This window comes from Salvelinus fontinalis, chromosome 5, assembly GCF_029448725.1.
Source record: "Salvelinus fontinalis isolate EN_2023a chromosome 5, ASM2944872v1, whole genome shotgun sequence".
NCBI classification, from domain to species: Eukaryota; Metazoa; Chordata; class Actinopteri; order Salmoniformes; family Salmonidae; genus Salvelinus; species Salvelinus fontinalis.
This window is the reverse complement of record NC_074669.1, coordinates 62,422,202-62,434,800: the sequence shown is the minus strand read 5'-3', so window position 1 is coordinate 62,434,800 and position 12,599 is coordinate 62,422,202. Positions and strand designations below refer to the sequence as shown.

The following is a 12,599-nucleotide window of genomic DNA, read 5'->3' as shown; positions in this document are numbered from 1 at the left end:
TTTCTAGTTCTATGTAATATATATTTCTAGTTCTATGTATCATCTTTCTAGTTCTATGTATCATATCCTTCTAGTTCTATGTATCATGTCTTTCTAGTTCTATCTATCATATCTTTCTAAGTCTATCTATCATATATTTATCGTTCTATGTATCATATCTTTCTAGTTCTATCTATCATATCTTTCTAGTTCTATCTATCATATCTTTCTAGTTCTATGTATCATATATTTCTAGTTCTATGTATCATATCTTTCTAGTTCTATGTATCATATCTTTCTAGTTCTATGTATCATATCTTTCTAGTTCTATGTATCACATCTTTCTAGTTCTACGTATCATATCTTTCTAGTTCTATATATCACATCTTTCTAGTTCTATGTTTCATATCTTTCTAGTTCTATGTTTCATATCTTTCTAGTTGTATGTATATTTCGTTTTACCAGTGACACCAATGTGTTGATCTAGTATTTTATTTTGAAGTGATGTTTCTTTGTCTTGCTGTGACAAGGTACTCACCACATCCTGGTTCTGTCATCACAACACGCCACATTCACAGAGTTGAACCTATTTCCTGTACATCTCTCTGACACACACACACACACACCTTTTCTCTACATACTCTCTCACACACACATTCTCTCTCTACACACACTTTCTCCATCTCACTCTCTCTACGTACACACTTCCTGTCTGCTAAATAACAGTGTCAAGAATATCATCTATCATGGTGGGCTACTGTCCCATCTGTGGGAAACCCGTCTACTTTGGTGAGTGCAGTGTGTGTGTGTGTGTGTGTGCGTGTGTGTGTTTGCAGTGTAACACAGTTGGTCAGAGATGCCATAGAATTATGGAATAGTTGCTAGATTGTTAGGGCAGGTTTTTGAGAGGCATCGTTCGCTCGCAAATCTTTTCTAAACTCAATCGTTATACCTTTCCTATTGTGTGTGTGTTTGTGTGTATGTCAGTGTGTGTGTGTGTGTGTGTGTGTGTGTGTGTGTGTGTGTGTGTGTGTGTGTGTGTGTGTGTGTGTGTGTGTGTGTGTGTGTGTGTGTGTGTGTGTGTGTGTGTGTGTGTGTGTGTGTGTGTGTGTGTGTGTGTGTGTGCCTGTGTGTGTCTCCATGCTCTGAACAGTCTGTCATGACTCACACACAGACAACAGGAAGTGTCTTCTCTGAGGAAGCAGACTGTTCTCTAACACACCGGCTCCTCTCCAATACTCTGACCTGGTGTCCTTTCCTTTCTAACCAGCCTTCTTTTCATCCTGGGATAAGTTCCAACACCCTAAACTGGTCTCTTTTCCTTCACTGGCTGGGTTCCTATAGTCTAACCTGGCTTCCTTTCCTTCAGAGGCTGGGTTCCAATAGTCTAACCTGGCTTCCTTTCCTTAAGAGGCTGGGTTCCCATAGTCTAACCTGGCTTAGTGGCCTTTTTTGGGTACTTCAGAGTATCATGAGTCTGTAATTATCTCTGGTCCTCTGTGTGTCCTTATCACATGAGTCTGTAATGATCTCTGTCCCTCTGTGTGGCCTTATCACATGAGTCTGTAATTATCTCTGGTCCTCTGTGTGGTCTTATCACATGAGTCTGTAATTATCTCTGTCCCTCTGTGTGTCCTTATCACATGAGTCTGTAATTATCTCTGGCCCTCTGTGTGGTCTTATCACGAGTCTGTAATTATCTCTGGCCCTCTGTGTGGTCTTATCACGAGTCTGTAATTATCTCTGGCCCTCTGTGTGGCCTTATCACATGAGTCTGTAATTATCTCTGGTCCTCTGTGTGTCCTTATCACATGAGTCTGTAATTATCTCTGGTCCTCTGTGTGGCCTTATCACATGAGTCTGTAATTATCTCTGGTCCTCTGTGTGTCCTTATCACATGAGTCTGTAATTATCTCTGGTCCTCTGTGTGTCCTTATCACATGAGTCTGTAATTATCTCTGGCCCTCTGTGTGTCCTTATCACATGAGTCTGTAATTATCTCTGTTCCTCTGTGTGTCCTTATCACATGAGTCTGTAATTATCTCTGTCCCTCTGTGTGTCCTTATCACATGAGTCTGTAATTATCTCTGGCCCTCTGTGTGTCCTTATCACATGAGTCTGTAATTATCTCTGGCCCTCTGTGTGGTCTTATCACATGAGTCTGTAATTATCTCTGGCCCTCTGTGTGGCCTTATCACATGAGTCTGTAATTATCTCAGGTCCTCTGTGTGTCCTTATCACATGAGTCTGTAATTATCTCTGGCCCTCTGTGTGGTCTTATCATATGAGTCTGTAATTATCTCTGGTCCTCTGTGTGTCCTTATCACATGAGTCTGTAATTATCTCTGGTCCTCTGTGTGTCCTTATCATATGAGTCTGTAATTATCTCTGGTCCTCTGTGTGGCCTTATCACATGAGTCTGTAATTATCTCTGGCCCTCTGTGTGTCCTTATCACATGAGTCTGTAATTATCTCTGGTCCTCTGTGTGTCCTTATCACATGAGTCTGTAATTATCTCTGGCCCTCTGTGTGGTCTTATCACATGAGTCAGTAATTATCTCTGGCCCTCTGTGTGGTCTTATCACATGAGTCTGTAATTATCTCTGGTCCTCTGTGTGTCCTTATCACATGAGTCTGTAATTATCTCTGGCCCTCTGTGTGACCTTATCACATGAGTCTGTAATTATCTCTGGCCCTCTGTGTGTCCTTATCACATGAGTCTGTAATTATCTCTGTCCCTCTGTGTGTCCTTATCACATGGGTCTGTAATTATCATGTGAAATAGACAATAATTAAATAAGATTGTTTAAAAATATATATAATATAAAGCTGTAAATCCTTAATATAAACCATGAACTCAGTAAATATCATTGGTGTTTAATATGAGGGTTTCAGCATGAAATATTCTGAATGTTTTTTTAAACACTTGTATTTATTTTACTGTCAAAATATCTTTGTTGTAAATGTGTTGGAGCCAAACTGATGTCAGTTGTTAAATCAGTCAATAGAGTTCATCAAAATAATGGCCTTGTTGATTAGATGCTTTTTCATTAATTAGTCTGCTGGACAATATGGACACAGACACCATATAGAGGAATACATTTTATAAAAGTTATTCTAGTATAAATTCCCAAAGTTACTTTGGTAAATTACCGGTAGCTTAGCAACTCTCAGGTCACAGTGCAGAGCTCTCTCTGAATGGCAGACACCATTTGACCTCTAACCCTTGGTATCTTCCAACCCCACTGGTCCATGACCTGCAATCTCTACTGCACTCAACACTGCCCTTTCCCACCTGGACAAAAGGAACACCTATGTGAGAATGCTATTCATTGACTACAGCTCAGCATTCAACACCATAGTGCCCTCAAAGCTCATCACTAAGCTAAGGACCCTGGGACTGAACACCTCCCTCTGCAACTGGATCCTGGACTTCCTGACGGGCCGCCCCCAGGTGGTGAGGGTAGGTAACAACACATCCGCCATGCTGATCCTCAACACGGGGGCTGTGTGCTCAGTCCTCTCCTGTACTCCCTGTTCACTCATGACTGTCGAGCCAGGCACGACTCCAACACCATCATCAAGTTTGCCGATAACACAACAGTGGTAGGCCTGATCACCGTCAGCGATGAGACAGCCTATAGGGAGGAGGTCAGAGACCTGGCCGTGTGGTGCCAGGACAACAACCTCTCCCTCAACGTGATAAAAATAAAGGAGATGATTGTGAAAGACAGGAAAAGGAGGACAAAGAACGCCCCCATTCTCATCGACGGGGCTGCAGTGGAGCAGGTTGAGAGCTTCAAGTTCCTTGGTGTCCACGTCACCAACAAACTAACATGGTCCAAACACACCAAGACAGTAGTGAAGAGTGCATGACAAAACCTATTCCCCCTGAGGAGACTGAAAAGATTTGGCATGGGTCCTCAGATCCTCAGAAGCTTCTACAGCTGCAACATCGAGAGCATCACGACTGGTTGCATAATTGACTGGTATGGCAACTGCTCAGCCTCCGACTTCAAGACACTACAGAGGGTAGTGCGTACGGCCCAGTACATCACTGGGTCAAGCTTCCTGCCATCCAGGACCTCTATACCAGGCGGTGTCAGAGGAAGGCCATAAAAATGGTCAAAGACTCCAGTCACCCTAGTCATAGACTGTTCTCTCTCCTACCGCACGGCAAGCGGTTCCGGAGCACCAAGTCTAGGTCCAAGAGGCTTCTAAACATCTTCTGCACCCAAGCCATAAGACTCCTGAACATCTAATCAAATGGCTACCCAGACTATTTGCATTGTCCCCCCCTTCGCATTTCACTGTAAGGTCTACACCTGTTGTATTCAGCATTTCACTGTAAGGTCTACACCTGTTGTATTCAGCATTTCACTGTAAGGTCTACACCTGTTGTATTCAGCATTTCACTGTAAGGTCTACACCTGTTGTATTCAGCATTTCACTGTAAGGTCTACACCTGTTGTATTCAGCATTTCACTGTAAGGTCTACACCTGTTGTATTCAGCATTTCACTGTGAGGTCTACACCTGTTGTATTCAGCATTTCACTGTAAGGTCTACACCTGTTGTATTCAGCATTTCACTGTGAGGTCTACACCTGTTGTATTCAGCATTTCACTGTGAGGTCTACACCTGTTGTATTCAGCATTTCACTGTGAGGTCCACACCTGTTGTATTCAGCATTTCACTGTGAGGTCTACTACACCTGTTGTATTCAGCATTTCACTGTGAGGTCTACACCTGTTGTATTCAGCATTTCACTGTAAGGTCATCACCTGTTGTATTCAGCATTTCACTGTAAGGTCTACACCTGTTGTATTCAGCATTTCACTGTTGTATTCGGCGCATGTGACAAATACAATTTGAGTATCCTCTAACCAGATTGGTCCTTGACAGACATTTGACCTCTAACCCTTGGTATCCTCTCTCCCCATTGGTCCAGGTGAGAAGAAGAGGTCATTGGGGCGGGACTACCACCCTCTGTGTCTGAAGTGTCAACAGTGTCAGAGACAGTTGACCCCAGGACAACATGCTGAGGTATGGAGAGAGAGGGAGGGAGGGAAGAGGATGAGGGAGAGAAGGGGGAGGGAGGAACGGGAGCTGAGAGGAAGGGGAGTATAGCAGAGGGGGGAGGGGGGAGAGATGGAAGGGAAGGGGGAGAGAGAGTGAGTCAGTGAGGGGAGGGGAGAGAGGGAAGGGAAGGGGGAGAGAGAGTGAGTCAGGGAGAGAAGGGGAGGGGAGAGAGGGAAGGGAAGGTTGAGTGAGGGGGGAGAGAAAGATAGTATCAACAGTGTCAGAGACAGCTGACCCCAGGACAACATGCTGAGGTATGGAGAGAGAGGGAGGGAGGGAAGAGGATGAGGGAGAGAAGGGGGAGGGAGGAACGGGAGCTGAGAGGAAGGGGAGTATAGCAGAGGGGGGAGGGGGGAGAGATGGAAGGGAAGGGGGAGAGAGAGTGAGTCAGTGAGGGGAGGGGAGAGAGGGAAGGGAAGGGGGAGAGAGAGTGAGTCAGGGAGAGAAGGGGAGGGGAGAGAGGGAAGGGAAGGTTGAGTGAGGGGGGAGAGAAAGATAGTATCAACAGTGTCAGAGACAGCTGACCCCAGGACAACATGCTGAGGTACGAAGACAGGGAGGGGGAGGGTGGGGAAGGAGAGAGGGAGGGAGGTGGGGTGCAGAAGGAAGGTCTGTCTATCTGTCTGTCTGTCTGTCTGACTATCTATCTATCTATCTATCTATCTATATGTGTGTATCTATGTATCTCATGAACTAAGATGTTTTATGTGCTTTGTGTTTCAGCATGATGAGAAACCCTACTGCACGAACTGTTACATGAAGACGTTTGGTCCCAGAGGTAGATACTGCTTGGTGATGAGTAACCCTACTACACTAACTGTTACATGTAGATGTTTGGTACCAGAGGTAGATACTGCTTGGTGATGAGAAACCCTACTACACTGTTACATGTAGATGTTTGGTACCAGAGGTAGATACTGCTTGGTGATGAGTAACCCTACTACACTAACTGTTACATGTAGATGTTGGGTACTAGAGGTAGATACTGCTTGGTGATGAGTAACCCTACTACACTGTTACATGTAGATGTTGGGTACCAGAGGTAGATACTGCTTGGTGATGAGTAACCCTACTACACTGTTACATGTAGATGTTTGGTACCAGAGGTAGATACTGCTTGGTGATGAGTAACCCTACTACACTAACTGTTACATGTAGATGTTGGGTACTAGAGGTAGATACTGCTTGGTGATGAGTAACCCTACTACACTGTTACATGTAGATGTTTGGTCCCAGAGGTAGATACTGCTTGGTGATGAGTAACCCTACTACACTGTTACATGTAGATGTTTGGTACCAGAGGTGGGTACTGCTTGGTGATGAGTAACCCTACTACACTAACTGTTACATGTAGATGTTGGGTACCAGAGGTAGATACTGCTTGGTGATGAGTAACCCTACTACACTAACTGTTACATGTAGATGTTTGGTACCAGAGGTAGATACTGCTTGGTGATGAGAAACCCTACTACACTAACTGTTACATGTAGATGTTTGGTACCAGAGGTAGATACTGCTTGGTGATGATTAACCCTACTACACTAACTGTTACATGTAGATGTTTGGTACCAGAGGTAGATACTGCTTGGTGATGAGAAACCCTACTACACTAACTGTTACATGTAGATGTTTGGTACCAGAGGTAGATACTGCTTGGTGATGAGAACCCTACTACACTGTTACATGTAGATGTGTGGTACCAGAGGTAGATACTGCTTGGTGATGAGAAACCCTACTACACTGTTACATGTAGATGTGTGGTACCAGAGGTAGATACTGCTTGGTGATGAGTAACCCTACTACACTGTTACATGTAGATGTTTGGTACCAGAGGTAGATACTGCTTGGTGATGAGTAACCCTACTACACTAACTGTTACATGTAGATGTTTGGTACCAGAGGTAGATACTACTTGGTGATAAATGAAACATGTAAAGTGTGGGTCCCATGTTTCAGAACAGAATACACAGTTGGACTTCGCTCTCTCTGTCTCCCTCTCTCTCTCTCTCTCTGTCTCTCTCTCTCTTTCAGCAGGTAACAGGAGACTGATGTCAAACTGTCACAGCTCAGCCTCCTCCTCTTCCCAGGAACCAGTCTAACTGACCACAACGTTGTGTTCAATGGAGACGACGGTTGTTCTTCAATAAAACAGAAGCTTCTACAGTCGTCTGGTTGAAGTGTGTTAAATACAGAGTCCCTTTAGGCACCAACACACATCCTACACTACACATGTACTGGAGTACACAGGCACACATCCTACACTACACATGTACTGGAGTACACAGACACACATCCTACACTACACATGTACTGGAGTACACAGACACACATCCTACACTACACATGTACTGGAGTGGACACTACCTAGTAAGATCATGTTTTAATACCACCAGAGTTCTGAACACACACACACACACACTTACGGACTTTTCTTTGAGCGTTTCAGCATGACAGTTAATTCAAGAGGGGAATCACACAGACTGATCTCAGTTAATTCATACTGTATGTTGTAGTCTGTCCAAGAGGGGAATCACACAGACTGATCTCAGTTAATTCATACTGTATGTTGTAGTCTGTCCAAGAGGGGAATCACACAGACTGATCTCAGTTAATTCATAATGTATGTTGTAGTCTGTCCAAGAGGGGAATCACACAGACTGATCTCAGTTAATTCATACTGTATGTTGTAGTCTGTCCAAGAGGGGAATCACACAGACTGATCTCAGTTAATTCATACTGTATGTTGTAGTCTGTCCAAGAGGGGAATCACACAGACTGATCTCAGTTAATTCATACTGTATGTTGTAGTCTGTCCAAGAGGGAAATCACACAAGACTGACAGCCTGTAATTTTATTAAAAGCATAAAGTTGATTACATGGCAGTTGAAAGAGCATCTTAACAAAAATCTACATAATGATAAATCTCATAACAATTATAATCAATAACATCATTATCTATATACTACTAACAACATCATAACAATAATCTACATCATAATCAATATAATAACTTTTATAATCAACATCATGAGAGGTAAACAACAACAAACCCCTTAATTTTATTTTTTTCAACAAACCAAAATGACCTCTTATTTATTTTTTCAAAACACAAAGAATGACCAGATGATTATAATAATACCTGAACTAATAATGGAGGCACTTCAAGATAAAGAATCTAAGAGACACTAAATAAGATAAAGAATCTAAGAGACACTAAATAAGACAAAGAATCTAAGAGACACTAAATAAGACAAAGAATCTAAGAGACACTAAATAAGATAAAGAATCTAAGAGACACTAAATAAGATAAAGACCTGAAGACAAAAGCAGAAATCAAAAAGCAATACATTCTGGAACACCAAACAGACGTAATTGAGCTACTCTCTTAAAATAATAAAAAACCCATGTTACCAAAACCCCATGTTTCCCAAAACCCCATGTTACCCAAACCCCACGTTACCCAGAACCCCATGTTACCCAAACCCCATGTTACCAAAACCCCATGTTACCCTGGTGATAAAAAACAAACTAAAAGGAATAATGGTGGCTGCAGTCACTCCTTTTAGATTTCTTCCAAGGTTCTAGAAAGATAAACTAATTCTGAACTTGTTATTAAAATTAGAACCACTTCAGGTTTGTCACCACATTTTAAACACCAGTCCACTGCTGACCATCGATTTAAAACACAAAACTGACCTAAGATCAGCATGTAGGGTCAGCTTCATTCTACTCCTACTCCGTCCCCTGGGCTGCTCTCTCCTCTCCCGGTCCAGCTTCAGCTCTGGAGCTCAGAGAGACCATCTCCATGGCATTGACATCAAGATCCATGCTGCTCACCCTGTTCACTCTCTTCTGCCTCCTGGTGGGCTAGGGAGACACAGCACCAACAGTCAGACATTTACTCTCTAGTATCTCCATTCTCTCTCCCTCCCCCTCACCCTCTCCCTCTAGTTTAAATGACTTGTAACGTCTGAGTAAATGTCTTTACCTTGTAGTACAGGTAGGAGGTGGTGATGGCTGTCAGTAGGAGCAGCAGCACTACAACGTGTCTGATGATGAAGGCTGGCAGAGGAGAGGCTGCAAACAGAAACACCTTTGATGAGGGGACTGATCATCATCACATAGATCTGTGGGAAATCTGTCATTGACAAAGTTATAAGTCTGGTTCATGTTCAGTTACCTGTGATGGTGAGGGAGAGGAGCTCACTCTCAGAGGAGAAGTTATGAGAGAAAACATAATTGTCATAAACACAGCTGTAGTTCCCTTGGTGGGAGTCATCTGCAGCAGGGAAGAGGAAGGCAGCAGAGTGATTGACAGCTGGCTGGGTCTGGGTTCTGTTGGAGCCGGTGAACGTGAGGAGGAAGGAGCCTCCTGGGTACTGTGGCTGAGTGGAGCAGATGATGGTGAAGCTGTAGCCCCTGAACATCTCGGGCCCCTGGTGGCCCCTGAAGACCCCTCCCATTGAGTCAGTCAGGAAGATATCAGGCTGGACCAGGAGATCTGTAACAATAAAAGAGAAGAAGAAAAACCTCTTCAACTAGTTTCCTATAGATATGACAATAACATCAGCATGTAACAGTGCCAGCCACCCTCCCTCACAGGGCAACATGAGTAGTGGGCCTACAGTCACTGAGACAACATATGTTGATATCAGGCTTAAGCAGGACATCTGGAACAAGAGGAGAGAAAAAGAAAACGTAGCTCCTCAACTACTTTCCTCATTTAGATATGACAATAACATGACATGTGACAGTGGTAGTGAGTAGAGACGTTCACTGAGATAACACTCAAATACAAAAGCATTCTGGGATATTTAAGTTGTATTTCATTCCTACTTGACTGAGTGATCTATTTTGCAAAGCAGACTGACAAGTTAAACAGTCATCATGAGAGGTGCAGAGGAAGTTGTATGAATGAAGGAAATCAGTTGAACATAAATATAATATGTTGATATTTCCTGAGCAGATCACTGTGAGTCCAGGAAGGAGATATAATACATGGACAAAAGTATGTGGAACTCAGCAGTGAGTTTTACAACAGAGGATTATTTTTACGCTCTACGTGGTTCGACACTTGGCGGTCCGTTCTGTGAGCTTGTGTTGTCTACCACTTCACGGCTGAGCCGTTGTTGCTCCAAGACGTGACACGTTGAAAGTCACAGATCTTCAGTAGGAACATTTTACTGCCAATGTTTGTCTATGGAGATTGCATGGTTGTGTTCTCAATTTTATACACCTGTCAGCGACATGTGTGGCTGAAATAGCCAAATCCACAAAAGCCATATAGTGTATCTTGTTATTACCTGAGCAGATCACTGTGAGTCCAGGAAGGAGATAATCTAATCTTCCACACTCCTTCAGTACAGCTTCAGACCCAGAACAGTGAACTCCATTCCCTCTAGTGGTGTATCCAGGTGTTACTGAGACAGTGGAGCCACAACCCAGCTGTCTACACACTACTGCAGCTACATCCTCCTGGTCCTCGTCACCAGCTCCCACAGTCCTCCACTCTACCAGGTCGTACCGCTCCACTCCACCAGCACAGCGACTGCCTCCTCCCACCAGCCTCACATCATCAGGCTCTGAGAAAAGAAAAGAGAGAGACAGTAATCTTACTATTTTCTCACTAAAACACACCTATATTGTCTCTCATATTCTTCACTCCAGGTGAGAAACAATGTTGATTGAGTGACAAACTGTTTCTTACCTGAGCAGGTGAGTCCAACAGCATTACCAGGTAGGCAGGTGTTGTGTTTTCTGTCTGAGGTGTCACAGTCCAGGAGAAGGGACTCTTTGCCTTTACACTGGAACTCTTTATCCCAGGTCTGACCCTCACCTCCTCCATAGAGCCCCCCCTGTAGAGCTGCAGGAGCCCCACAGCCAACATCCCTACAGACTACCTCTGCATCCTGCCGGTCAAAGTCAGCTTCACACACTGAGGCCCAGGACTGATTGGACTTCACCTCCACTCTCCCAGAGCAGAGACCAGCTCCATCCACAAGCCGCACAGACTCTGGAGAAAAAGAGTTGGTTGAACATTCAATCAGTTTTGTTGATGACACTGTCAAGGACTAAACACAAATATGTTGGATAAAAGATTGTAGTTTGCTATGTTTGATACTGTAAGAGGTAGAAATGGGTTCTTAGTCACTCAGGATCGGGTTGGGAATAATGCAGGCAGGAGACAGGAATAAGTTCACTTCACTTTATAGAAAATAAACAGCTGGACATCCATCAGGCAGCTTCACTTCAGTACCATCTGAACTACAATGATCTGCCCATGAACATCTCCCATAAACCAATATGACAAACACAAATATAATGTTTAAATACATCTGACATCTCTCCCTCTATTTAAATGAAATAAAAACACATAAAACATGATACATGGTAATATAATATAATGTATAAATAAATCTCTCAATATGACCAGTCTCTTACCTGAACAGGTCACATGAAGATAATATCCACCATAACAGACACCAGGTCCTCCTTCTATGATTTCACACTGTCTAATAGTAGACTCATCTCCACCACATCTCAATATTCTGATTCCTCTTCTTCCCTTTTCAATCAGAGGTCCTCCAGATTCAGCTACAGGATTCCCACAGTCCAGCTCTCTACAAACAACCTTAGTATCTCTCATGCTCCACCACTCAGTACATAGACCTGACCACTCTCCTCTGGAGAAGACTTCCACTGTCCCAGAACAGGAAGTGGTCCCATCCACCAGTCTGACTGAGAGTTCAGCTGTTAACAGCAGAGAGGAAAACACAGTGGTGAGGACAGATGATGACAGTGATTCTGTTATTCTAACAGCAGTAATGCTTTGTGGTTGACAAGTATTAGTAGTTCCAGAAAACACTACTTGTTATTGGGGTTTAGAATGGTTTGTATGGACACATGACTTTCTCCATGAGGGATAATAAAGTTGACTAATATTGAACTGCTATAATCACTGTAGATTTATACTCTACCTACCTGGTGGACTGACTCTTTGAGCCTGGAGATCTGAGGAGAAAGAGAGAGACAGAGGAGAAAGAGAGAGAAAGAGACAGAGAGATAGAGAGAGACAGAGGAGAAAGGGAGGAGTCAGAGGAAGAGAGAGACAGAGGAGAAAGGGAGGAGTCAGAGGAAGAGAGAGACAGAGGAGAAAGGGAGGAGTCAGAGGAAGAGAGAGACAGAGGAGAAAGGGAGGAGTCAGAGGAAGAGAGAGGCAGAGGAGAAAGGGAGGAGTCAGAGGAAGAGAGAGACAGAGGAGAAAGGGAGGAGTCAGAGGAAGAGAGAGACAGAGGAGAAAGGGAGGAGTCAGAGGAAGAGAGAGACAGAGGAGAAAGGGAGGAGTCAGAGGAAGAGAGAGACAGAGGTTAAATGAACATCAACACGACCTTTCATGATGTGATGGGAAGACAGGCTTATCGTTGGTATGGTGCAACAACACCCATGTGTACATACACTATATATACAAAAGTATGTGGACACCCCTTCAAATTAGTCGATTCTATTTCAGCCACACCCCTTCCTGACAGATGTATAAAA

General features: G+C 43.6%; 2 protein-coding genes across 2 annotated transcripts; one reads left to right on the top strand and one right to left on the bottom strand.

Moving 5' to 3' along the window:
- Nucleotides 1–480: 480 nt before the first annotated feature.
- Nucleotides 481–7,426, top strand: LOC129854807 (cysteine-rich protein 1-like). Its single transcript, XM_055921952.1, has 4 exons — nucleotides 481–768; nucleotides 4,930–5,024; nucleotides 5,784–5,838; nucleotides 7,092–7,426. The coding sequence occupies exons 1-4, from the start codon at nucleotides 726–728 to the stop codon at nucleotides 7,157–7,159; spliced, it is 261 nt and encodes an 86-aa protein (XP_055777927.1). The 5' UTR covers nucleotides 481–725; the 3' UTR covers nucleotides 7,160–7,426.
- A 1,788-nt stretch (nucleotides 7,427–9,214) lies between these two features.
- Nucleotides 9,215–12,060, bottom strand: LOC129856168 (scavenger receptor cysteine-rich type 1 protein M160-like). Its single transcript, XM_055924269.1, has 4 exons — nucleotides 12,042–12,060; nucleotides 11,502–11,810; nucleotides 10,774–11,073; nucleotides 9,215–9,561 (listed from the first exon to the last, which is right to left on the bottom strand). The coding sequence occupies exons 2-4, from the start codon at nucleotides 11,704–11,706 to the stop codon at nucleotides 9,233–9,235; spliced, it is 834 nt and encodes a 277-aa protein (XP_055780244.1). The 5' UTR covers nucleotides 11,707–11,810; nucleotides 12,042–12,060; the 3' UTR covers nucleotides 9,215–9,232.
- Nucleotides 12,061–12,599: the final 539 nt, after the last annotated feature.